The sequence below is a fragment of the Pseudophryne corroboree genome, chromosome 8 (assembly GCF_028390025.1).
Source record: "Pseudophryne corroboree isolate aPseCor3 chromosome 8, aPseCor3.hap2, whole genome shotgun sequence".
Lineage (NCBI taxonomy): Eukaryota > Metazoa > Chordata > Amphibia > Anura > Myobatrachidae > Pseudophryne > Pseudophryne corroboree.
The window spans coordinates 71,565,987-71,590,047 of NC_086451.1; the positions used below are offsets into that span (position 1 = coordinate 71,565,987).

The 24,061-nt window shown below is 48.8% G+C and overlaps 1 protein-coding gene and 1 pseudogene across 2 annotated transcripts in view; both read left to right on the plus strand.

Annotated features, from left to right (window-relative positions):
- TTC16 (tetratricopeptide repeat domain 16) overlaps positions 1 to 24,061 on the plus strand; it is a 125,660-nt gene that overhangs the window by 82,310 nt on the left and 19,289 nt on the right. The window contains exons 12-13 of one of the 2 annotated variants that reach the window (XM_063936629.1): positions 21,640 to 21,773; positions 21,874 to 21,978. In XM_063936629.1, coding sequence (XP_063792699.1) covers positions 21,640 to 21,773; positions 21,874 to 21,978 — 239 coding nt within the window. Of the gene's footprint in view, positions 1 to 21,639; positions 21,774 to 21,873; positions 21,983 to 24,061 lie in introns of both variants that reach the window. The other variant, XM_063936628.1, reaches the window with a different exon arrangement.
- On the plus strand, positions 22,429 to 23,819 carry LOC134948004 (uncharacterized; annotated as a pseudogene).

A 24,061-nucleotide genomic window follows, 5' to 3' on the forward strand; every position in this document is an offset into this window, starting at 1 on the left:
AGACACGATCTCCATCCAGGAGAGGGGGGTCTTCATCAAGAAGTTTCACAGAAGTGACAAGTCTTTGGGGAATTCCTCAATTAGACATTATGGCGTCTCGCCTCAACAAGAAACTTCAAGGATATTGTTCCAGGTCAAGGGACACTCAAGCAATAGCAGTGGACGCCCTCGCGATACCATGGAGATTTCAGTCGGTCTATGTGTTCCCTCCACTTTCACTTTTTCCGAAGGTGTTAAGCATAAGAAGAACAAAGTTTCAGGCGATCCTCTTTGTTCCGGTCTAGCCAAGGAGGGCTTGGTATCCAGATCTTCAAGACTTACTCATAGAAGGTCCCTGGCCTCTTCCTCTCCGAGAGGACCTGTTACAGCAAGGACCGGGCGTGTATCAAGATTTACCGCGGCTGCATTTGACCGCATGGCGGTTGAACGCCATATCCTAGCCGAAGGGGTATTTCCGGTGAAGTCCTTCAGGCTAGGAAAGGAGTAACGGCGAAGCTTTACCACCGTATTTGGAGGAAGTAGATGCCTTGGTGTGAATCCAAGAAGGCTCCTAAGGCAGAATTTCAGCTGGGTCGTTTTCTCCGTTTTTTGCAAGCAAAGGATGCAGGTCTGAAGTTAGGATCCATTAAAGTGCAGATTTCGGCCTTATCAATGTTCTTTCAAGAAGAATTGGCCGCCTTTCCAGAAGTTCAGACTTTCGTGAAAGGAGTGCTGCGCATCCAACCTCCATTTGTGCCCCCCAGTGGCACCATGGGACCTTAAGTGGTGTTGCAGTTTCTTATGTCACACTGGTTGGAACCTTTACGAGAGGTTGAGTTAAAATTTCTCGATTGGAAAGTGGTCATGCTATTGGCCTTGGCGTCCGCAAGGCGGGTGTTGGAATTAGCGGCTTTGTCTCACAAGAGCCCTATTTGATTTTCCAGGTGGATTGAATTGAGACCTCGGCAACAATTTCTGCCAAAAGTGGTTTCTGCGTTTCACAGGAACCAGCCTATTGTGGTACCTGTGACTGCTTAAGCCTTGGCTGATTCGAAGTCTCTCGATGTAGTCGGTGCTTTGAATTTTTTTTGTGTCGCCAGAACGGCCCGGATTGGAGAAACAGAGGCTCTGTTTATCCTGTAGGCTCCCAACAAATTTGGGGCCCCTGCTTCTAAGCAGATTGGTACACGCTGGATCTGTGATACGATTCGGCATGCTCTTTCTACGGCTGGATTGCCATTACAGAAGTGGTGAAGGCCCATTCTACCAGGCAGGTGGGCTCTTCTTGGGCGGATGCCCGAGGAGTCTCGGCGGTTCAAAATTCCCGAGAAGCTACTTGGTCGGGTTCAAACACTTTGCAAAGTTCTATGAGTTTGATACCCTGGCTGATGAGGACCTCATGTTTGCTCAATCGGTGCTGCAGAGTCGTCCGCACTCTCCCGCCCGGTCTGGAGCTTTGGTATAAACCCCATGGTCCTTTTGGAGTTCCCAGCATCCTCTAGGACGTATGAGAAAATAGGATTTTAATACCTACCGGTAAATCCTTTTCTCTTAGTCCGTAGAGGATGCTGGGCGCCCGTCCCAGTGCGTACTGTATCTGCAGTTATTGGTTTTGGTTACACTCCTGTGGTGTTTCTTTTCAGTCAGTCTGTTGCTGACGTTATTCCTGCCATAGCTGGCGGTATGTTATTATTGGTCGTGTTTACACACAGGTTGTGTTACATTTTCTCTATCGTCCTAGTGGATGCTGGGGTTCCTGAAAGGACCATGGGGAATAGCGGCTCCGCAGGAGACAGGGCACAAAAAGTAAAGCTTTTTCCGATCAGGTGGTGTGCACTGGCTCCTCCCCCTATGACCCTCCTCCAGACTCCAGTTAGATTTTTGTGCCCGGCCGAGAAGGGTGCAATCTAGGTGGCTCTCCTAAAGAGCTGCTTAGAAAAAGTTTAGCTAGGTTTTTTATTTTACAGTGATTCCTGCTGGCAACAGGATCACTGCAGCGAGGGACTGAGGGGAGAAGGAGTCAACTCACCTGCGTGCAGGATGGATTGGTTTCTTGGCTACTGGACATCAAGCTCCAGAGGGACGATCACAGGTACAGCCTGGATGGTCACCGGAGCCACGCCGCCGGCCCCCTTGCAGATGCTGAAATCAGAAGAGGTCCAGAATCGGCGGCTGAAGACTCCTGCAGTCTTCTAAAGGTAGCGCACAGCACTGCAGCTGTGCGCCATTTTCCTCTCAGCACACTTCACACGGCAGTCACTGAGGGTGCAGGGCGCTGGGAGGGGGGCGCCCTGGGAGGCAAATGAGTACCTATAAAGGCTAAAAATACCTCACATATAGCCCTAGAGGCTATATGGAGATATTTAACCCCTGCCTAAATTTTCTAAATAGCGGGAGACGAGCCCGCCGGAAAAGGGGCGGGGCCTATCTCCTCAGCACACGGCGCCATTTCCTCTCACAGCTCCGCTGGTCAGGACGGCTCCCAAGTCTCTCCCCTGCACTGCACTACAGAAACAGGGTAAAACAGAGAGGGGGGGGCACATTTATGGCGATATTTTGATATAACAAAGCAGCTATAAGGGAGCACTTATTATAAGGCTATCCCTGATATATATATAGCGCTTTTGGTGTGTGCTGGCAAACTCTCCCTCTGTCTCCCCAAAGGGCTAGTGGGTCCTGTCTTCGTTAGGAGCATTCCCTGTGTGTCTGCTGTGTGTCGGTACGTGTGTGTCGACATGTATGAGGACGATATTGGTGTGGAGGCGGAGCAATTGCCAAATATGAGGATGTCACCCCCTAGGGAGTCGACACCAGAATGGATGCCTTTATTTATGGAACTACGGGATAGTGTCAACACGCTAAAGCAGTCGTTTGACGACATGAGACGGCCGGACAATCAATTAGTGCCTGTCCAGGCGACTCAAACACCGTCAGGGGCTGTGAAACGCCCTTTGCCTCAGTCGGTCGACACAGACCCAGACACAGGCGATGACTCCAGTGGTGACGGTGACGAATCAACCGTATTTTCCAGTAGGGCCACACGTTATATGATTTTGGCAATGAAGGAGGCGTTACATTTAGCTGATACTACAGGTACCACTAAACAGGGTATTATGTGGGGTATGAAAAAACTACCTATAGTTTTTCCTGAATCAGAAGAACTAAATGACGTGTGTAATGAAGCGTGGGTTGCCCCTGATAAAAAGCTGATAATTTCAAAGAAATTATTGGCATTATACCCTTTCCCGCCAGAGGTTAGGGAGCGCTGGGAAACACCTCCTAGGGTGGACAAGGCGCTAACACGCTTATCTAAACAAGTGGCGTTACCCTCTCCTGAGACGGCCGCACTTAAAGATCCATCAGATAGGAGGATGGAAAATATCCAAAAAAGTATATACACACATGCAGGTGTTATACTACGACCAGCTGTAGCGACTGCCTGGATGGGCAGTGCGGGGGTAGTTTGGTCAGAGTCCCTGATTGAAAATATTGATACCCTGGACAGGGACAATATTTTACTGTCGTTAGAACAAATAAAGGATGCATTTCTTTATATGCGTGATGCACAGAGGGATATATGCACACTGGCATCACGGGTAAGTGCTATGTCCATTTCGGCCAGAAGAGCTTTATGGACGCGACAGTGGACAGGCGATGCGGATTCAAAACGGCATATGGAAGTTTTGCCGTATAAAGGGGAGGAGTTATTTGGAGTCGGTCTATCAGATTTGGTGGCCACGGCTACAGCCGGGAAATCCACCTTTCTACCTCAAGTCACTCCCCAACAGAAAAAGGCACCGACTTTTCAACCGCAGCCCTTTCGTTCCTTTAAAAATAAGAGAGCAAAGGGCTATTCATATCTGCCACGAGGCAAAGGTCGAGGGAAGAGACAGCAACACGCAGCTCCTTCCCAGGATCAGAAGCCCTCCCCGGCTTCTACAAAAGCCTCAGCATGACGCTGGGGCTTCTCAAGCGGACTCGGGGACGGTGGGGGGTCGTCTCAAAAATTACAGCGCGCAGTGGGCTCACTCGCAAGTAGATCCCTGGATCCTGCAGATAATATCTCAGGGATACAGGTTGGAATTAGAGACAGATCCACCTCGCCGTTTCCTGAAGTCTGCTTTACCAACGTCCCCCTCCGAAAGGGAGACGGTTTTGGAAGCCATTCACAAGCTGTACTCTCAGCAGGTGATAGTCAAGGTACCTCTTCTGCAACAAGGGAAGGGGTATTATTCCACTCTTTTTGTGGTACCGAAGCCGGATGGCTCGGTAAGGCCTATTCTAAATCTGAAGTCCTTGAACCTGTACATAAAGAAGTTCAAGTTCAAAATGGAGTCACTCAGAGCAGTGATAGCGAACCTGGAAGAGGGGGACTTTATGGTATCCTTGGACATCAAGGATGCGTATCTCCACGTTCCAATTTACCCCTCACACCAGGGGTACCTCAGGTTCGTTGTACAAAACTGTCACTATCAGTTTCAGACGCTGCCGTTCGGATTGTCCACGGCACCTCGGATCTTTACAAAGGTAATGGCCGAGATGATGATTCTTCTTCGAAGAAAAGGCGTATTAATTATCCCATACTTGGACGATCTCCTAATAAGGGCGAGGTACAGAGAACAGCTAGAGATGGGATTAGCACTGTCTCAAGAAGTGCTAAAACAGCACGGGTGGATTCTGAATATTCCAAAATCCCAGTTAATGCCGACAACTCGTCTGCTGTTCCTAGGGATGATTCTGGACACGGTTCAGAAAAAGGTTTTTCTCCCGGAGGAAAAAGCCAAGGAGTTATCCGAGCTTGTCAGGAACCTCCTAAAACCAGGAAAGGTGTCTGTACATCAATGCACAAGAGTCCTGGGAAAAATGGTGGCTTCTTACGAAGCAATTCCATTCGGCAGATTCCACGCAAGAATTTTCCAAAGGGATCTGTTGGACAAATGGTCAGGGTCGCATCTTCAGATGCACCTGCGGATAACCCTGTCTCCAAGGACAAGGGTGTCTCTTCTGTGGTGGTTGCAGAGTGCTCATCTATTGGAGGGCCGCAGATTCGGCATACAGGATTGGATCCTGGTGACCACGGACGCCAGCCTGAGAGGCTGGGGAGCAGTCACACAAGGAAGAAACTTCCAGGGAGTATGGACGAGCCTGGAAACGTCTCTTCACATAAACATTCTGGAACTAAGAGCAATATACAATGCTCTAAGCCAGGCAGAACCTCTGCTTCAAGGAAAACCGGTGTTGATCCAGTCGGACAACATCACGGCAGTCGCCCATGTGAACAGACAGGGCGGCACAAGAAGCAGGAGTGCAATGGCAGAAGCTGCAAGGATTCTTCGCTGGGCAGAGAATCATGTGATAGCACTGTCAGCAGTGTTCATCCCGGGAGTGGACAACTGGGAAGCAGACTTCCTCAGCAGACACGATCTTCACCCGGGAGAGTGGGGACTTCATCCAGAAGTCTTCCACATGCTGGTAACCCGTTGGGAAAGACCAATGGTGGACATGATGGCGTCTCGCCTCAACAAAAAACTGGACAGGTATTGCGCCAGGTCAAGAGATCCGCAGGCAATAGCTGTGGACGCGCTGGTAACGCCTTGGGTGTACCAGTCGGTGTATGTGTTTCCTCCTCTGCCTCTCATACCAAAAGTATTGAGAATTATACGGCAAAGAGGCGTAAGAACGATACTAGTGGTTCCGGATTGGCCAAGAAGGACTTGGTACCCGGAACTTCAAGAGATGATCACGGAAGATCCGTGGCCTCTACCTCTAAGGAGGGACTTGCTTCAGCAGGGTCCCTGTCTGTTTCAAGACTTACCGCGGCTGCGTTTGACGGCATGGCGGTTGAACGCCGGATCCTAAAGGAAAAAGGCATGCCGGAAGAAGTCATTCCTACTTTGATTAAAGCAAGGAAGGAAGTAACCGTGCAACATTATCACCGAATTTGGCGAAAATATGTTGCGTGGTGCGAAGATCGGAGTGCTCCGACGGAGGAATTTCAACTGGGTCGATTCCTACATTTCCTGCAATCAGGATTGTCAATGGGTCTCAAATTGGGATCTATTAAGGTTCAAATTTCGGCCCTGTCGATTTTCTTTCAAAAAGAATTGGCTTCAGTCCCTGAAGTCCAGACCTTTGTTAAGGGAGTGCTGCATATACAGCCTCCTGTGGTGCCTCCAGTGGCACCGTGGGATCTCAATGTGGTTTTGGACTTCCTAAAATCTCATTGGTTTGAACCACTAAAAAAGGTGGATTTGAAATATCTCACATGGAAAGTGACCATGCTTCTAGCCCTGGCTTCTGCCAGGAGAGTGTCAGAATTGGCAGCTTTATCTTACAAAAGCCCATATCTGATTTTCCATTCGGACAGGGCAGAACTGCGGACTCGTCCGCATTTTCTCCCTAAGGTGGTGTCAGCATTTCATCTGAACCAGCCTATTGTAGTGCCTGCGGCTACAAGTGACTTGGAGGACTCCAAGTTACTGGACGTTGTCAGAGCATTAAAAATATATATTGCAAGGACAGCTGGAGTCAGAAAATCTGACTCGTTGTTTATATTGTATGCACCCAACAAGATGGGTGCTCCTGCGTCTAAGCAGACGATTGCTCGTTGGATCTGTAGCACAATCCAACTTGCACATTCTGTGGCAGGCCTGCCACAGCCTAAATCTGTAAAGGCCCACTCCACAAGGAAGGTGGGCTCATCTTGGGCGGCTGCCCGAGGGGTCTCGGCATTACAACTTTGCCGAGCAGCTACGTGGTCAGGGGAGAACACGTTTGTAAAATTTTACAAATTTGATACTCTGGCTAAGGAGGACCTGGAGTTCTCTCATTCGGTGCTGCAGAGTCATCCGCACTCTCCCGCCCGTTTGGGAGCTTTGGTATAATCCCCATGGTCCTTTCAGGAACCCCAGCATCCACTAGGACGATAGAGAAAATAAGATTTTACTTACCGATAAATCTATTTCTCGGAGTCCGTAGTGGATGCTGGGCACCCATCCCAAGTGCGGATTATCTGCATAAATTGTACATAGTTATTGTTAACTAATTCGGGTTATTGTTGAAGGAAGCCATCTTTCAGAGGCTCCGCTGTTATCATACTGTTAACTGGGTTTAGATCACAAGTTGTACGGTGTGATTGGTGTGGCTGGTATGAGTCTTACCCGGGATTCAAAATCCTCCCTTATTGTGTACGCTCGTCCGGGCACAGTACCTAACTGGAGTCTGGAGGAGGGTCATAGGGGGAGGAGCCAGTGCACACCACCTGATCGGAAAAAGCTTTACTTTTTGTGCCCTGTCTCCTGCGGAGCCGCTATTCCCCATGGTCCTTTCAGGAACCCCAGCATCCACTACGGACTCCGAGAAATAGATTTATCGGTAAGTAAAATCTTATTTTCGGTCAGCATATTGCTGTATGGTTTTCATGCCGTCGGCTGGTGTTCTGTTGAATGCCACGTTCTGCGGCATGTTCGAGGTGTGAGCTGGTATGACACTCACCGTGTTTAAACAATAAATTCTTTCCTCAAAATGTCCGTCTCCCTGGGCATAGTTCTCTAACTGAGGTCTGGAGGAGGGGCATAGAGGGAGGAGCCAGTTAACACCCATTCAAAGTCTTATAGTGTGCCCATGTCTCCTGCGGATCCCGTCTATACCCCATGGTCCTTTTGGAGTTCCCAGCATCCTCTACGGACTAAGAGAAAAGGATTTACCTGTAGGTATTAAAATCCTATTTTTTCAACTTTGAATGCTTATAAAAACTGTTTCACTTCACGCAGTGCAATGATTCATATATCAAATGAAAGGAAATTTAATGCTGAATTCAATGCAATAAACATAGGTCAAATATTTGCATTTCAAGGGAAGCTATGCTACTTTCAGTCAGACAAAGAAGCACAGATACGTGAGATTCAAGATTCGGATTGTAGTAACAGCTGCTACCAGCCAATCGGAATCGTTGTTCTGAGGACCAAACAGCTGTCGTTTATGAGCAGGTGCAGGGTCATGTTCAAAGGTGGGAAAGGTCAGTTTGGCGGTTTCATTTTGCAGAATAAAGTTGGTTACTGAAGTGCAATTACGGTTGGATGTTTGTGTGTATTGTTTAGTGCTGTTGACGGTGTAAAAAATAAACACAACAATGTCGTCCAGGCAAAGTGGTGACTGGTCACCCAGAAAGAGATCCAGGATTGTGGTGTTATGTGAAAATGGTCTTTCGTATGCAGCAATTGCGAGAGAAGTTGGTGGGAATGTGACAACATCAGGAGTGTGAAAGCTTTGTTTACGCTATCAGGAAACACAATCTATACAGAACAAAGAAGGAAAAGGCCGGAAAAACTGCACAACAGCTGTTGATGATAGGAGAATAAAACGAATTTGCGTCAGGGACAGATGGATGTCATCTGCGGCCATTAGCAGTGAACTGAGTGCAACTGGTGTTTTTGTCAGTGCAAGAACGGTACAGAGAAGACTAACGGAGTTTGACCTAAAAGGTAGGATTCCCCGAAAAAAGACATTCCTGAATAAAAAGCAGTGGCAGAAACGAATACAGTGGGCAAAAGAACACATTGCATGGACAGAAGGTCAGTGGAAACAAGTGATATGGAGTGACGAAACTACGATATCGATATTTGGTAGTGATGGGAGAAAATATGTGAGACGTCGCATCGGGGAAGAGGTACATCCAAATTGCATTCAATCGACAACAAAGAATCCTACAAGTGTTATGATCTGGGCACGTATGACAGCAGATGCTGTTGGCCGCCTTCATGTCATAGATGGCACACTGAACAGCAGAAAGTACGTTATCACCACCATCCTACAACGAGAACCTCTACCTTCTATCAGCCATATTTTTCCAGATAATGCCCCATTTTTTTCCCAGCAGGATTCAGCTCCCTGCCACACTGCACGGATATGCAAACAGTGGTTCACAGAGAATGACTTACAGGTGCTGGGATGGCCAGGAAACAGCCCTCACCTGAACCCCATAGAACGTTTGTTGTTCCGTTTGAAAAAATGGTACATCTAAGGCGTCCATCCAATAAAAGATAATTAATTGAGGCTATAATTGTCTCATGGCACCACATAATAAAGAAGGAAGAGCTCCAAACATTGGTTGTCTCAATGCCACGTCGCTCTGCTGCTGTCTTGAAAAATAAAGGATACCCAACGAAATACTGATAGGACAGTGACATCATAAGTACACAGGGATTTTCACCCTAAGTATTGTTTTCACTGCATAACTTCCCTTGTAATGCAAATATTTAACCCATGTTTATTGTGTTGAATTCAGCATTAAATGTCCTTTCATTTGATATATGAATCATTGCACTGCATGAAGTGCAACAGTTTTTAGAAGCATTCGAAGTTGAAAAACATTCAGATTTCAAAAAGTGTCCGCAATTTTGGCCACCAGTGTATATAGGCCCTCATTCCGAGTTGTTCGCTCGCTAGCTGCTTTTAGCAGCATTGCACACGATAGGCCGCCGCCCTCTGGGAGTGTATCTTAGCTTAGCAGAATTGCGAACGAAAGATTAGCAGATTTGCGAATAGAAATTTCTTAGCAGTTTCTGAGTAGCTCCAGACTTACTCAGCCATTGCGATCAGTTCAGTCAGTTTCGTTCCTGGTTTGACGTCACAAACACACCCAGCGTTCGCCCAGATACTCCCCCGTTTCTTCAGACACTCCCACGTTTTTCCCAGAAACGCCAGCGTTTTTTTCGCACACTCCCATAAAACGGCCAGTTTCCGCCCAGAAACACCCACTTCCTGTCAATCATACTCCGATCACCAGAACGATGAAAAATCCTCGTTATGCCGTGAGTAAAATACCTAACTTTTGAGTAAAATAACTAAGCACATGCGCTCTGCGACCCTTGCGCATGCGCAGTAAGCGACTAATCGCAATATAGCGAAACTCGGCAACGAGCGAACAACTCGGAATGAGGGCCATAGTGTTACATAGAATATACGATTTGGTATTTTTTACTGTGTGTTTCTGCTGCGGGGTACACTGGGCTCCACAAGGATGGACAATGGGGGTGTAGAGTAGGATCTTGATCCGAGGCACCAAGAGGCTCAAAGCTTTGACTGTTAGCAGAATGCACAGCGCCGCCTCCTCTGTAACCCCGCCTCCCTGCACAGGAGCTCAGTTTTGTAGTTGGTGCTGCAGTAAGCAGGCACGTAACAGAGGGGCTGCTCCAGGCAGCCCTAAGAAGAGCTTTTTTATGAAGAAAAAGTGAAGACTTCAAGGGCAGCAGTGGTGGTAAATGCCAGAAGACATTAACTGCTGCAGCTCCAGCTCTCCCCAGCGACGCTGTACACTCCCGAGCCCTGGTTGCCGGGTAACTACAGCAGGAGGCTCCGGTTTTCTTCACGTCAGGCACACACGACGGGGGCTCTCCGGGATCGCGTGGCCGCGCTTCGGGAGGTGGTGAGTGGGTCCCGCTTGCGGGACCCGGTCTTTATCGCGATCCGGCGCGGTCAGTGGGAGGCGGGCCGCGCGCGCTGGCGGTGGACACTGTGGCAGTACAGACGATCCCACTAGATCACCAGGGCATGGGCGCAGGTCAGGTTTTCTCTCTAAACCAGTTTAAATAGGTTCTCTTTTAGGCGCCTTTCTTTTTGGTGGACAGTTTAAAAAGAGCCCACAGTACCCGGTGGTTTTGGATAGGGCTTAGACCTGAAGCCCCTCCCCCAGCCCCAGGGCGCCATTTCCCGCAAATGTTCCGGCCCTGGAGCTGCATATCTATCTCTCCCTCACTCCCTGTCAGTGTCTGGGCGCCATTATCCCTCAGCTTCACTGTTCCTGGGACTGCTTGGGCAAATCCTCCTGTGTTAAGCCGCCTGGTTGTCAGTGCTGTGACTTTACATGACACTTAAGTATTTTACCTGCCTTTTCAGTCAATGCTAGTTAAGAAAGAGTGCATTTAGTCAGGGTTTTCTAGTACAATTACCCTGTGATATACATCCAGTTCTTACTGTGTAGTGTTATATCTATTGCCTATATAGCTATATATATATAAGCTAGTCCAGTGCAGTATTATTGTTAGTAATAACCTCTGCATTGTACAAACTGTGACTATCTGTGTGTGCATTTGATCGCTGAGTGGTGTCCATTTCGTGTCTTTCACTCAACCTGCTATCCCTATATTCTATAACCTGAGGGGACTTGGTGCGTCAGGTTTTATATTGATATAGGATTTTTACAAAGATATACTCTAATACATATTTTTCTCTGTGATTTAGTCACCATATCTCTCCCTTATCTCTGCTAGTGCTGACTACACTGCGCAGGGGTTTGGGTAGGAGATATTGTGCTGCTGACAATTGTACTGTGTTACCTGATACTGCACGTTATATCATGTCTGCTTCTGAGGGTAACGGTTCTGGGGCTGAACACACTGCCGGTGTTGCTGAAGCCGCAGATCCCTATGAGGGGAATATGGCAGCTATGGGCTCTGGTTCTGGGGGGCTCCTTGCCCCCCAGTGGGACTGTGGCAACGGAGGCACATAATGACCCACCGTGGGCCGCTTTTTCCATGCTTCTCCATACGCTAGTTCATAAACTAACACCCCCTATGGGACCCCCGATGCCGGTACAACCGTTTGTGGTCCCTGCAGCTAACCCGCTGTGGGCGGACGATTTATCTGCTCAATTAAAGAAGTTGAACCAGTCCCTGACTACTAAAAAGTCTGACCATCGCTCACTTAAGTCCAAGGGGTCCTCTAAGCGAGCGCTTGTCTCCTCACAATCCACTGCTGTCACTGACACCTCGTCGGATGAAGACGGCACTTACACTGACCCCACAGGTTCTGACTCAGATACGGCTGATGGGGAGGGTGGTTCACATGTGGATGTTCCTGATCTTTTGGAGGCTATTAAGTTGATTTTACAGATTACGGATGATCCCGAGCCATCCGTCCCTCCTAAGAAACCAGATAGGTTCAAGCGTCAGAAGGTGGTTAAACAAGTTTTACCTCACTCTGACCACCTGGTGGATATACATCAGGAACCTTGGGAAAACCCGGGTATGAAGTTTGTGCCTCAAAAGAAGAAGCTGGCTTGCTATCCCCAGAGCTGTCTAAGAATTGGGAAACGCCTCCTCCAGTGGACTCACATGTGGCTAGGATGGTGGTTTCCTCAGCTCTGCCTGTCACTACCGTCACGTCTCTAAAAGAGCCTACGGATAAACATGTGGAGGGTTGTCTGAAAGCGATTTACACCCTCACGGGTGCTGCACAAAGGCCCACGATTGCAGCTACATGGGCTGCAGAGGCTATTGAAGCATGGGCCTTGGAGTTAGAAGCTGAAATCTCCTCTGACCATGCTAGACAATGCTTGTCATATATTGTCACAGCTTCTCGTTATATTAAAGAGGCGGCTTCTGATGCCGGTATCCTAGCAGCCAAGGCCTCTACTACGTCAGTCCTGGCTCGCCGGATATTGTGGCTGAGATCCTGGTCTGTGGATCTGGACTCTAGAAAAACTCTGGAGGTACTCCCTTTCAAGGGAGATATTCTGTTTGGGGAGGACTTAAATAAGATAGTGGCTGACTTGGCTACTGCCAAAACTGCCTGTCTGCCAAGTACCGCTCCCTCTGTGTCGAAGGCTAAAGGTACTTCCTTTCGCCCCTTTCGTCCTTCAGGTAAAGCAAAAGGTCAGGCTTACAACAAGCAGGCTTACAACAAGCAGGCCCGCACTTCCAAACCTGGTAAGCCAAAGCCCAAAATAGCCTGGGCGGCCCATCAGCCAGCTTCCAAGGCCGATAAGCCAGCTGCATGACGGGGGGCTGCCTCACCGGATTAGGTCTCAAATGATCTCATTGACTCCGCAGGTCCGTCTGTCGCTGCTCTGGTGGCTCCAGGACCAACAATTGTGCAGGGGCCGTCCCTTCTGGATATCCAGCTGGGTCCTGTTGACGACAGATGCCAGTCTAAGAGGTTGGGGCGCGGTGCTAGAGCAACACTCCCTTCAGGGTCGGTGGACCAAGGAGGAGTCCCTCCTCTCAATCAACATTCTGGAATTGCGGGCGGTCTTCAATGCATTGAACCTAGCCCAGCATTTAATTCAGAACCGTCCTGTTCAAATGCAGTCGGACAACGCCACCACAGTGGCTTACATAAATCATCAAGGTGGCACTCGAAGCCGTCTGGCAATGAAGGAAGTCTCACGAATTCTACATTGGGGGGAATGCCATCTACCAGCCATATCGGCAATATTCATTCCGGGAGTCCTGAATTGGGAAGCGGACTTTCTCAGTCGTCAGGACGTACATGCCGGCGAGTGGGGCCTCCATCCAGAAGTGTTTCAACTCCTAGTGGAAAAGTGGGGTCTTCCAGACGTAGATCTGATGGCGTCTCGACACAATCACAAGGTTCCGGTCTTCGGAGCAAGGACAAGGGATCCTCAAGCTGCATTCGTGGATGCGCTGGCGGTACCGTGGAGGTTTCGGCTGCCGTACGTGTTCCCTCTGGTGTCACTCCTGCCCAGGGTAATTCGGAAGTTCAAGCAAGAAAAAGGAAATCTGCTTCTCATAGCTCCAGCGTGGCCCAGATGGCACTGGTTCTCAGACCTGCAGGGCCTATCGTCAGAGCGTCCAATTCTACTTCCACAACGCCCAGACCTCCTCATTCAGGGCCCCTGTGTCTACCAGAACCTAGCCCGGCTGTCTTTGACGCCGTGGCTCTTAAAGCTTCCTTCTTGAGGGCTAAGGGTTTTTCTGAAGAGGTCATTAAAACTATGTTGCGGGCCCGGAAACCGGCTTCTGCCCGGATTTACCATAGGGTCTGGCATTCCTACTTTGTTTGGTGCGCTTCTAACAATTATGACGCTTCCAAGTTTAGTACAGCCAAACTTTTGGCTTTTCTGCAACAGGGCCTGGATTTAGGCCTGCATCTGGCCTCCCTCAAGGTTCTTATTTCTGCCTTGTCGGTGTGGTTTCAGAGAAAAATTGCGACTTTACCTGATGTTCATACTTTCACTCAGGGTGTGTTGCGTATCCAACCTCCCTATGTCCCGCCTGTGGCTTCTTGGGACTTGTCGGTGGTTTTGGAGGCGTTGCAGGAGCCTCCGTTTGAACCACTTGGTTCAGCTGATCTTAAGTGGCTTTCCCTTAAGGTGGTGTTCTTGCTGATTATTGCCTCTGCTAGAAGAGTGTCGGATTTGGGGGCCCTTTCCTGTAGTTCCCCGTATCTGATTTTTTCACTGTGACCGGGCAGTACTTCGGACTCGTCCCTGTTATTTACCAAAGGTGGTGTCCTCGTTCCACCTTAATCAGGAGATTGTGGTTCCGGCCTTTGTCTCTCCTGATTTGTCTCCCAAAGAGAGGTCTTTGGATGTGGTACGGGCTCTCTGTATCTATGTGAAGAGAACTGCTTCTATTCGAAAATCTGATTCTCTTTGTTTTGTTTGGATTTCACAAACGTGGCTGGCCTGCTCACAAGCAGACTCTGGCCAGGTGGATTAGAATGGTGATTGCACATGCTTATGTGAAGGCTGGTCTGTCAGCTCCTGCTCACATTACGGCCCATTCTACTCGGTCGGTTGGACCTTCTTGGGCGGCCCAACGTGGTGCGACCCTTGAACAATTGTGCAAGGCGGCTACGTGGTCCTCCGGGAGCACGTTCATTAGGTTCTATGCCTTCGATACTGCCGCTTCCCAGGATGCTTCCTTTGGACGCCGGGTTCTTGTGCCCGCTACAGTGCGTCCCCGCCCACCCTGACTCACTTAGCTTCTTTGGGTTGATATGGCATTAGCCGCTGACACTTCTCCTGTCGTGAGAGTGTGGTGTATGTGGCTACTAACCGTTGTCGTCTCTTTTCCTGCTACTGCATTGGGCTGGTTAACTAAAAACTGAGCTCCTGTGAAGGGAGGTGGGGTTATAGAGGAGGCGGCGCTGTGCATTCTGGGAACAGTCAAAGCTTTGAGACTGTTGGTGCCTCGGATCAAGATCCTACTCTACACCCCCATTATCCATCCTTGTAGAGCCCAGTGTACCTCGCAGAAAGAGTTTTAACAACGGTAAGTTCTTACCATAAAACTCGTTTTCAGTCACCTCATACCGCTTAAATCCTCTGTTTGTGTCCTGTGTTTATTGGCACATAACACAGGGGGTTATTTGCAGGTATTGTGTTTGTCTGGCTATATTGTACTGTCATGCTCTAAGGCTACATTCCCTATAATGTCTGCGACACAGGGCGGGAAATCCGTGGACGCTTCTGTATCCTGCAGAGCTGGCACCACTGATTTACCTGAGGGGGAAGTGTTAGCTGCTGGTCCAGGCGCTGGGTGCCATACACCTCCCAGTCAACCCGCAGCACCTGTGGCCAATCAGGACTCACCTTGGGCCGCGTTCTCAAGTATGCTGAATACACTTGTAACACGTCTTACGCCCCCTGTGAGACCTCATGTGCCATTACAGCCACATATTGTCCCTGTAGTTAATCCGCCATGGGCGGACACTCTGTCTACCCAGTTACAACAATTGAATCAATCTTTGGTTAGACACAAGTCTACCCCACGCCCCTCTGGGGCCAAGGAGTCATCTAAGCGGGCCATTTCTTCCCCACAATCCACTAATATTTTGGATAATTCTTCCGGTGAGGATGGGGAAAATACTGATCCGTCAGTCACTGATACAGTTGCTGCTGATGAGGAATCTACAACCCAGGTTGATGTTCCTGTCCTAGTGGAGGCTATTAAGCTGATTCTACAAATAGATGATGACATCGAGCCTACTACTACATCTAAGAAATCTGATAAATTAAAACGTCAGAAGGTTGCTAAAGTAGTCTTACCACATTCTGACCATTTAATTGACATACGTCAGGAATCCTGGTCATCTCCAGGAAAGAAGTTTTCCCTGTCTAAAAAGATGCTAGCTCGTTATCCTATCCCTGCGGAGTTGAGTAACAAGTGGGAAACTCCACCGCCGGTGGACTCTCATGTTGCACGTCTTGTGGTGTCATCTACTCTGCCTGTCACCACTGTCACCTCACTGAAGGAACGGACGGATAAGCATGTGGAGGGATGCCTGAAGTCTATTTACTCTCTTACTTGTGCTGTACATAGACCCACTATGGCAGCCTCCTGGGCTGCGAAAGGAATTGAAGCATGGGTTCAGGCAATTGAGTATGAGCTACCTTAGGATTTTTCTGACACTGCCAGACAATATCTGTCTTATATTACCACAGCCTCCCACTATATTCAGGAGGTGGCCTCTGATGCAGGTGTAATGGCGGTCAAGGCGTCTACTACGTCTATCCTGGCTCGCCGAATTCTGTGGTTGAGGTCCTGGAAGGTGGACCTGGATTCCAAAAAGACCTTGGAGGTGCTCCCTTTTAAGGGAGACATCCTATTTGGGGAGGATCTGAACAAGAGTGTGACTGACTTGGCGACTGCCAAGACTGTGTTTCTCCCAAGTACTAATCCTTCTGCTCCGAAGGCTAAGAGTACCACTTTTCGTTCCTTACGACCTCCAGGAAAAGCAAAAGGTCAGGCGTTCCCGAGACAGACTCGTGCTTCCAAAACCATTAAGCCCAAACCTAAACAATCCTGGGCTGCCCATCAGCTTGCTTCCAAACAAGACAAGCCTGCTGCGTGACGGGGCGGGCCTCCCCCTGGGGAACCCCAGGGTGGGAGGCCGACTTCTGCAGTTCGCCCAGGCCTGGTTAACAACCACTTCGGACGCCTGGGTGCGGGAAGTTATCTCTCACGGGTACGCAATCTCTTTCAAGAGACATCCCCCTCGCCAGTTCTGCACGATGGTTATCCCTTTGGAACCATTAAAAGCACAAGACCTACACTTGGTTGTACAATCCCTTCTGGACACAGGAGTGGTAGTGTCGGTACCTCTGTCTCAGAAAGGCAGGGGATACTATTTGACCCTGTTTCTAGTTCCGAAGCCTAATGGGTCCTTCCGGCCTATACTCAACCTCAAATCATTGAACAAATTTGTGAAGGTGTCCAAATTTCGTATGGAAACCCTGCGTTCTATTGTACTGGCCATGGAACCCGAGGACTATATGGTATCCCTGGACATACAGGATGCTTACCTGCACATACCTTTTGACATTTTCGCATCAGCAATATCTGCGGTTTGCTATTGGTAACCTACATTATCAATTCCAGGCTCTGCCATTTGGACTGGCCACGGCCCTTTGGATTTTCATTATTATGACGGCCCTTCTACGTCGTCAGGGAATCAGGATCCTGCCGTATCTGGACGACTTGTTGATTCTGGCTAACTCCCAAGATGTTCTCCTCAGTCATCTGGAAATGACAGTCCAATTCCTACAAGCCCACGGGTGGCTCATCAACTGGAAGAAGTCCTCGCTGGTCCCTGCTCGGAGCATGGTGCACCTGGGGGCGCTGCTGGACACACACAGCCAGAGACGGTTTCTGTCCCCAGAGAAAGTCCTGAAACTTCAGGACAGGATCAGATACTTCCTGTCTCGCCCAAGAGTGTCAATGCACTCAGTGATTCAAGTACTAGGCCTCATGGTGTCGGCTTTCAACATGGTGGAGTACGCTCAATTTCATTCCCGACCTCTGCAGAGGTTAATCCTCTCCAAGTGGGACAGCCTGCCTCATCGGATCAGGTCTCAAGTGATCTCCTTGACTCCGGAGGTTCATCTGTCACTGAGATGGTGGCTACAAGACCAACAGTTGAGCAGCGGCCGTCCCTTCTGGATCTCAAACTGGGTCCTACTGACAACAGACTCCAGTCTGCGGGGTTGGGGCGTGGTGCTGGAGCACCACTCTCTCCAGGGTCGGTGGACTTCGGAGGAATCTCTCCTCCCAATAAACATTCTGGAATTGCGGGCAGTGTTCAATGCTTTGACCCTTGCCCTGCCTCTGATACAGAACAAGCCTGTTCAAGTACAATCAGACAATGCCACCATGGTGGCATACATAAATCATCGAGGTGGCACTCGAAGCTGCATGGCAATGATAGAAGTGTCCAAAATCTTTTGTTGGGCGGAACGCCATCTGCCAGCAATATCGTCAGTGTTCATTCCGGGAGTCCTCAACTGGGAAGTTGATTTCCTCAGTCGTCAGGACATGCACGCCTGGAGTGGAGTCTTCATCGGGAAGTCTCAAGCAGTGTTCGTGGACGCACTGGCAATTCCATGGAACTTTCGGCTGTCATACGTGTTCCCTCCAGTGTCACTCCTGCCCAGGGTTTCCTCCGGAAGTTCAAGCAAGGAGGAATACTACCTCTAGTCGCTCCAGCGTGGCCCAGACGGCATTGGTTCTCAGACCTGCAGGGTCTATCGATAGAGCGTCCTCTTCTACTTCCTCAATGCCCAGACCTCCTCGTTCAGGGCCCATGTGTCCACCCAGACCTGGCCAGGCTGGCTTTGATGGCGTGGCTCTTGAAGCTTCACTCCTGAGGGCCAAAGGATTCTCCGAGGCGGTTATCCAAACTATGCTGATGGCCCGCAAACCAGCTTCTGCAATGATTTATTATAGGGTCTGGAATTCTTACTTCACCTGGTGTGCTACTATGAATAACCACGCATACAAGTTCAGCACTGCCAGACTTTTGGCTTTTCTGCAACTTCGTCTGGCCTCCCTCAAGGTTCATATATCTGCCTTGTCGGTGTGGTTTCAGAGGAAAATTGCGTCTATTCCGGATGTTCAGGGTACTTGACGAATTCAGCCTCCCTATATCCCTCCTGTGGCTCCATGGGATCTGTAGGTTGTCTTGACTGACCTGCAAGAGTCTCCATTTGAACCTCTTGAGTCTGTGGACCTTAAATGCCTTACGCTTAAGGTCGTCTTTCTGCTGACTATTCCCTCTGCTAGGAGGGTGTCGGACTTAGGCGCTTTGTCCTGTCGTCCACCCTTTCTGATTTTTCACCGTGACTGGGCAGTTCTTAGAACTCGCCCTGGTTATCTACCTAAGGTGGTGTCATCTTTCCATCTTAACCAAGAGATTGTGGTTCCGGCTTTTATCTCTTCTGGTTTGTCCTCCAAAGAGCGGTCTTTGGATGTGGTTAGGGCTCTCCGTATTTATGTGGGGAGGAATGCCTCTATCAGGAGGTCCGATACCCTTTTTATACTTTTTGGTTTTCACAAACGTGGCTGGCCTGCGACTAAGCAAACCTTGGCCAGATGGAGCAGAATGGTGATTGCACAAGCCTATGCACAGGCTGGACTTCCAGCTCCTGCTGTTATCAAAGCCCATTCTACTCTATCTGTTGGACCTTCTTGGGCGGCCCGCCGAGGCGCGTCTGCTGAACAATTGTGCAAGGCGACTACCTAGACCTCAGTGAACACGTTCATTAGGTTCTATTCCTTCGATACATCCGCATCCCAGGATGCTTCCTATGGACGCCGGGTTCTTGTGCCCGCTCAGGTGCATCCCCTCCCATGAGGAACTGCTTTAGGACATCTCCGATGTATTCCCTGTGGAGCACAGTGTACCCCGCTGCAGAAAAGGAGATTTATGGTAGACTTACCATAGTTAAATCTCTTTCTGCGAGGTACACTGGGTTGGGTTACGGTCGTTAGGTCGACACAACTTAGGTTGACACTCATTAGGTCGACCACTGAAGGTCGACAATGCCATTACATAGAAACATAGAATTTGTCGGCAGATAAGAACCACTTGGCCCATCTAGTCTGCCCCCCCCCCCTTTTTTTTTTTTTATCTCTAACCTTAATTGATCCTTATTTCTTTGTAAGGATATCCTTATGTCTATCCCATGCATGTTTACATTTCTCTACTGTCTTAGCCTCTACCACCTCCGATGGGAGGCTATTCCACTTGTCCAATACCCTTTCTGTGAAGTAATTTTTCCGCAAATTTCCCCTGAACGTCCCCCCCTCCAGTCTCAGTGCATGTCCTCGTGTCCTATTGCTTCTCTTCATTTGGAGAATGTTTCCCTCCTGGACTTTGTTAAAACCATTAGGTCAACATGCATTAGGCCGACATGGCCGTTAGGTTGACTTGTACTAAGTCGATAGGTCAAAAGGTCAGCACAAATTTTTCAAATTTTTTTTCCATTCTTCATACTTAACGATCCACATGGACTACGATTGGAACGGTAAACCAAAAACCTCATGTCGACCTTTTGACCTGTCGACCTAGTACATGTCGACCTAATAACCATGTCGACCTATTGTCCCTGTCGACCTAATGCATGTCCAATTTCCATGGTCGACCGAATGACTGTCGACCTAAGTTGTGTCTATCCAACGACCCATACCCACTGGGTTCCACAGGGCACCCACCCTGACGCACTTAGCTTCTTTGGGTTTGTATGGCATTAGCCGCTGGTCCATTCTCCTTTCGTGAGAATGTGGTTCTATGTGACTAACATCTGCCGTCTTTTACCTCCTACTGCATTGGACTGGTTAACGAAACTGAGCTCCAGTGTCCGGAGGCGGGGTTATAGAGGAGGCGGTGCAATGATTCCCGGGAACAGTCAGAGCTTTAGCCTGTTGGTGCCTCGGATCAAGATCCAACTCTACACCCCGATGTATTCCCTGTGGAACCCAGTGTACCTCGCAGAAAGTAATTTAACTATGGTAAGTCTACCATAGATCTCCTTATTTTTTAGAAAATACGTTGGAGGCAGATAAATGTGAAAAAGCTGTTTTTTTTGTTAGAAAAAGAAGGATATGTCAGAGAACGAGTGAGATTAGAATGAATCAGCCACTTAATAGTTACTGCATGCGCTGTCCTGTTCCCCAGTGCTGACCATGGACGTGTTGATGTATTTGAGACCACTGTACTGCAGCTTAGGAAAGTCAGAGCCCTAGATTTGCACATAGGGGGTGATTCAGACCTGATCACTGCTGTGCGGGCGATCAGGTACTAACTGCGCGTGAGTATGCATCGCAATGCGCATGCGTGTCGGACAACAACAAAGGGCATCGCCAGTCAGTGACGAGATGCTGCGAAAAATCTTATCGCACGGGCGTTCGCAAGGTGATTGACAGGAGGAGGCAGTTTGTGGGTGGTAACTTACCGTTTATTAGGGGTGTCCAGTAAAACACAGGGAGGGTGTCTGACGTCTGCTCCAGCCCCGATCAGCCTGATGTGATCAAACTGTAGGAGTAGGTCCTGTAGGAGTCACACTGTAGGAGTAGGTCCTGTAGGAGTCACACTGTAGGAGTAGGTCCTGTAGGAGTCACACTGTAGGAGTAGGTCCTGTAGGAGTCACACTGTAGGAGTAGGTCCTGTAGGAGTCACACTGTAGGAGTAGGACCTGTAGGAGTCACACTGTAGGAGTAGATCCTGTAGGAGTCACACTGTAGGAGTAGGTCCTGTAGGAGTCACACTGTAGGAGTAGGTCCTGTAGGAGTCACACTGTAGGAGTAGGACCTGTAGGAGTCACACTGTAGGAGTAGATCCTGTAGGAGTCACACTGTAGGAGTAGGTCCTGTAGGAGTCACACTGTAGGAGTAGGTCCTGGGCTGCGCAGGAGTTGGTCCTGTAGGAGTAGGTCCTGGGCTGCGCAGAGACTGCACAAAGTGGATTTTTGCAGCTAGGAGTACACATGGGATTGCACACTTGCACAGCGAATTTACACTCCCCCTGGAGGCGGTGACTATCTGCACGCAGGATAGCAAAGTTTGCAGTCCAGCGATCAGGTCTGAATCACCCCCATAGTTTTGCAGCAGTTTACCACTCCTATGTGTTCCCTGGCAGGCAGTGCCTACAATGATGAATTTCTTCGCTGGGATTTCACTGGATGAGATAATAAACAGCAAACTGGCCGACAGCGCTCTGTGTGTCCTGGAGAAGAATCTGATAAATATTCCCGTTGAGTGGAAAGAAAGCATGTGAGTTACCCTTCACCAAAACACCAGTAGGACATTAAACAAGAACATAGGGATATAATGAAAACTTGTGATACATTAAATGCTGTGTCTTCCTTTGCAGCCATTCTATGCGTGAGCAGGTGGACGGAGCCACTATTAGGACTGAGATAGACATTGCAATCTGCATGAGTGACCAAGAACTCACAGAAATGAGTCAGAGGCAAAGGCAGGTGAGATCTGTGGTGGAGTCTATGTAACCACGCACTGTATGAGAACCACGAAATCTATCCACAAATAGTTATATCCGTTAATGAAAATGATCCAGAGCATTAAGCACCAAATTCACAGATGTATTTAATTAAACTAACTTATTTTCATACAAAGCAGGTGGTGAGGAAAGAAACATTTCTTTAAATGTGAATGGATCCAAGTCATGCACAGTGCCTGCAGCTGCCGCGTTGCCGCTGTGTGACTGCAGTGTGTGTGTATGCGCTGTGTGCGCTGCCCGGAGCCAGATAGAACTGATGCCAGTAAATGAGTAATAGCAGCGCCCCCAGCATCACACAGTGCTCAGATTCTGCCTACACATCCCCTTGCGCTGCTGCCTTCTCTGTTGGCGGCATGTCGTGTATGTGCAGTGGCTGATCACAAACACCTGGGCTTTCTATGGTCGGACATGGAGACCCAGGCCCTTGCTGAACATCTGGTGGGAGGCAGATGTGCAGTCCACATTCTGTGCAATTGCCTAGATGGGAAATTCTGGAACAGCCATGTGTACCAGGACGTAGCTGGCCAGCTGAGCGAGCGGGGCTTTGAACGCACCCCAGAACAGTGCTGCATGATCACTATCGATGGTATAAAATCATTCACATAGAAACCATTGTTGATTTCACCCACTGATGGTCATCCCTGGTCTATTACTTACTGAACTGCAGGCCAGTCAGAGATTGCAGGGTTTTGCTGGTGCTCCATGGAGTGTGGTATAAAAGATAGACAGTGTCTAGTTAGACAGTCAATAGATAGACACCATGATGTTAGACAGACATTAGGTCGACAGGGTCAAAAGGTCGACTTGGTCAAAAGGTAGACAGTACAAAAGGTCGACATGAAAAAGGTAGACACCATGTTTTTTGCATTTTTGTGGTCGGTGTGGATAGTTTTGTCATCTGGGACCCCTAATTGTAGAAAGGCATACCCTCGCTGCGCTCGCCACAAGGTTTATAACCAATTCTATGCCGACATGGATAGAGAAGGTATGAAATAGTCCTAAAACATGTTACTTTTTTTTTTTAAATTGTCTTTTTCATGTCGACTATTTTCATGTCGACCTTTTGACCCTGTCGACCTAATGTCTAACATATGGTGTCTATCTATTGACTGTCTAACTAGACACTGCCTATCTATCAACCGGATACTGCTTCATGTACCGGCATCTAGTAGGGGTAAAAAAAACATTGGGGGGACTCTGTGCTGTCGATGGTGTAGAACTATTTGGTTCTTCCCCATCAATGGCAAAACCATCTTACATCGACTGTTAACCATTCCCGGGAAGGCTTTAAGGAGAAAGGACATGCTCAGAAGATCTGTTACTACTATGACGAGATGAACAACCATATCCTCAGCAGCCGACCAGACCTGGCCTCTAGTGGGGAACATTCCTTTGGGCACCTGCTTGAGTCCCTGGGATCCTGCTCCTCTGCCTTGAACTGTTGAACAGGGAGGAGCTGCCCAAGGAGCAGTGGGTACTTGTGCAGGAGGATAAGTGGGTCCCAAGTCCTCCCAAGAAACTTCACTGAGGAGTCGGGTGAAGAATTGTATTACTACACCAAGCACCCTGCTGCCCTTAACGATGGTTATAAACGTTTCATGCAAACTCAGCTCAGCTTAAAAAAACTAAGAAGCGCCACTCAAGTTTTACTTTGGATAAGATGATGGAACACAGATGCTAAAGAGAAGTTTTACAGATATGAGGAACAGCGACTACAGACTGAGGATACATGTCAAGATGCAGAGAATAGCTGTAAGATAACTTCTTCACATCTCACATGGCTGTGCCAGGCCGTGTGAGCAGCCTCATCAGAGGTAACTGTAGAACACATGCAGATAACTTACACTTTAATACAACTACATTTCTCTAACGTCCTAGTGGATGCTGGGGACTCCGAAAGGACCATGGGGAATAGCGGCTCCGCAGGAGACTGGGCACAAAAGTAAAAGCTTTAGGACTACCTGGTGTGCACTGGCTCCTCCCCCCATGACCCTCCTCCAAGCCTCAGTTAGATTTTTGTGCCCGAACGAGAAGGGTGCAT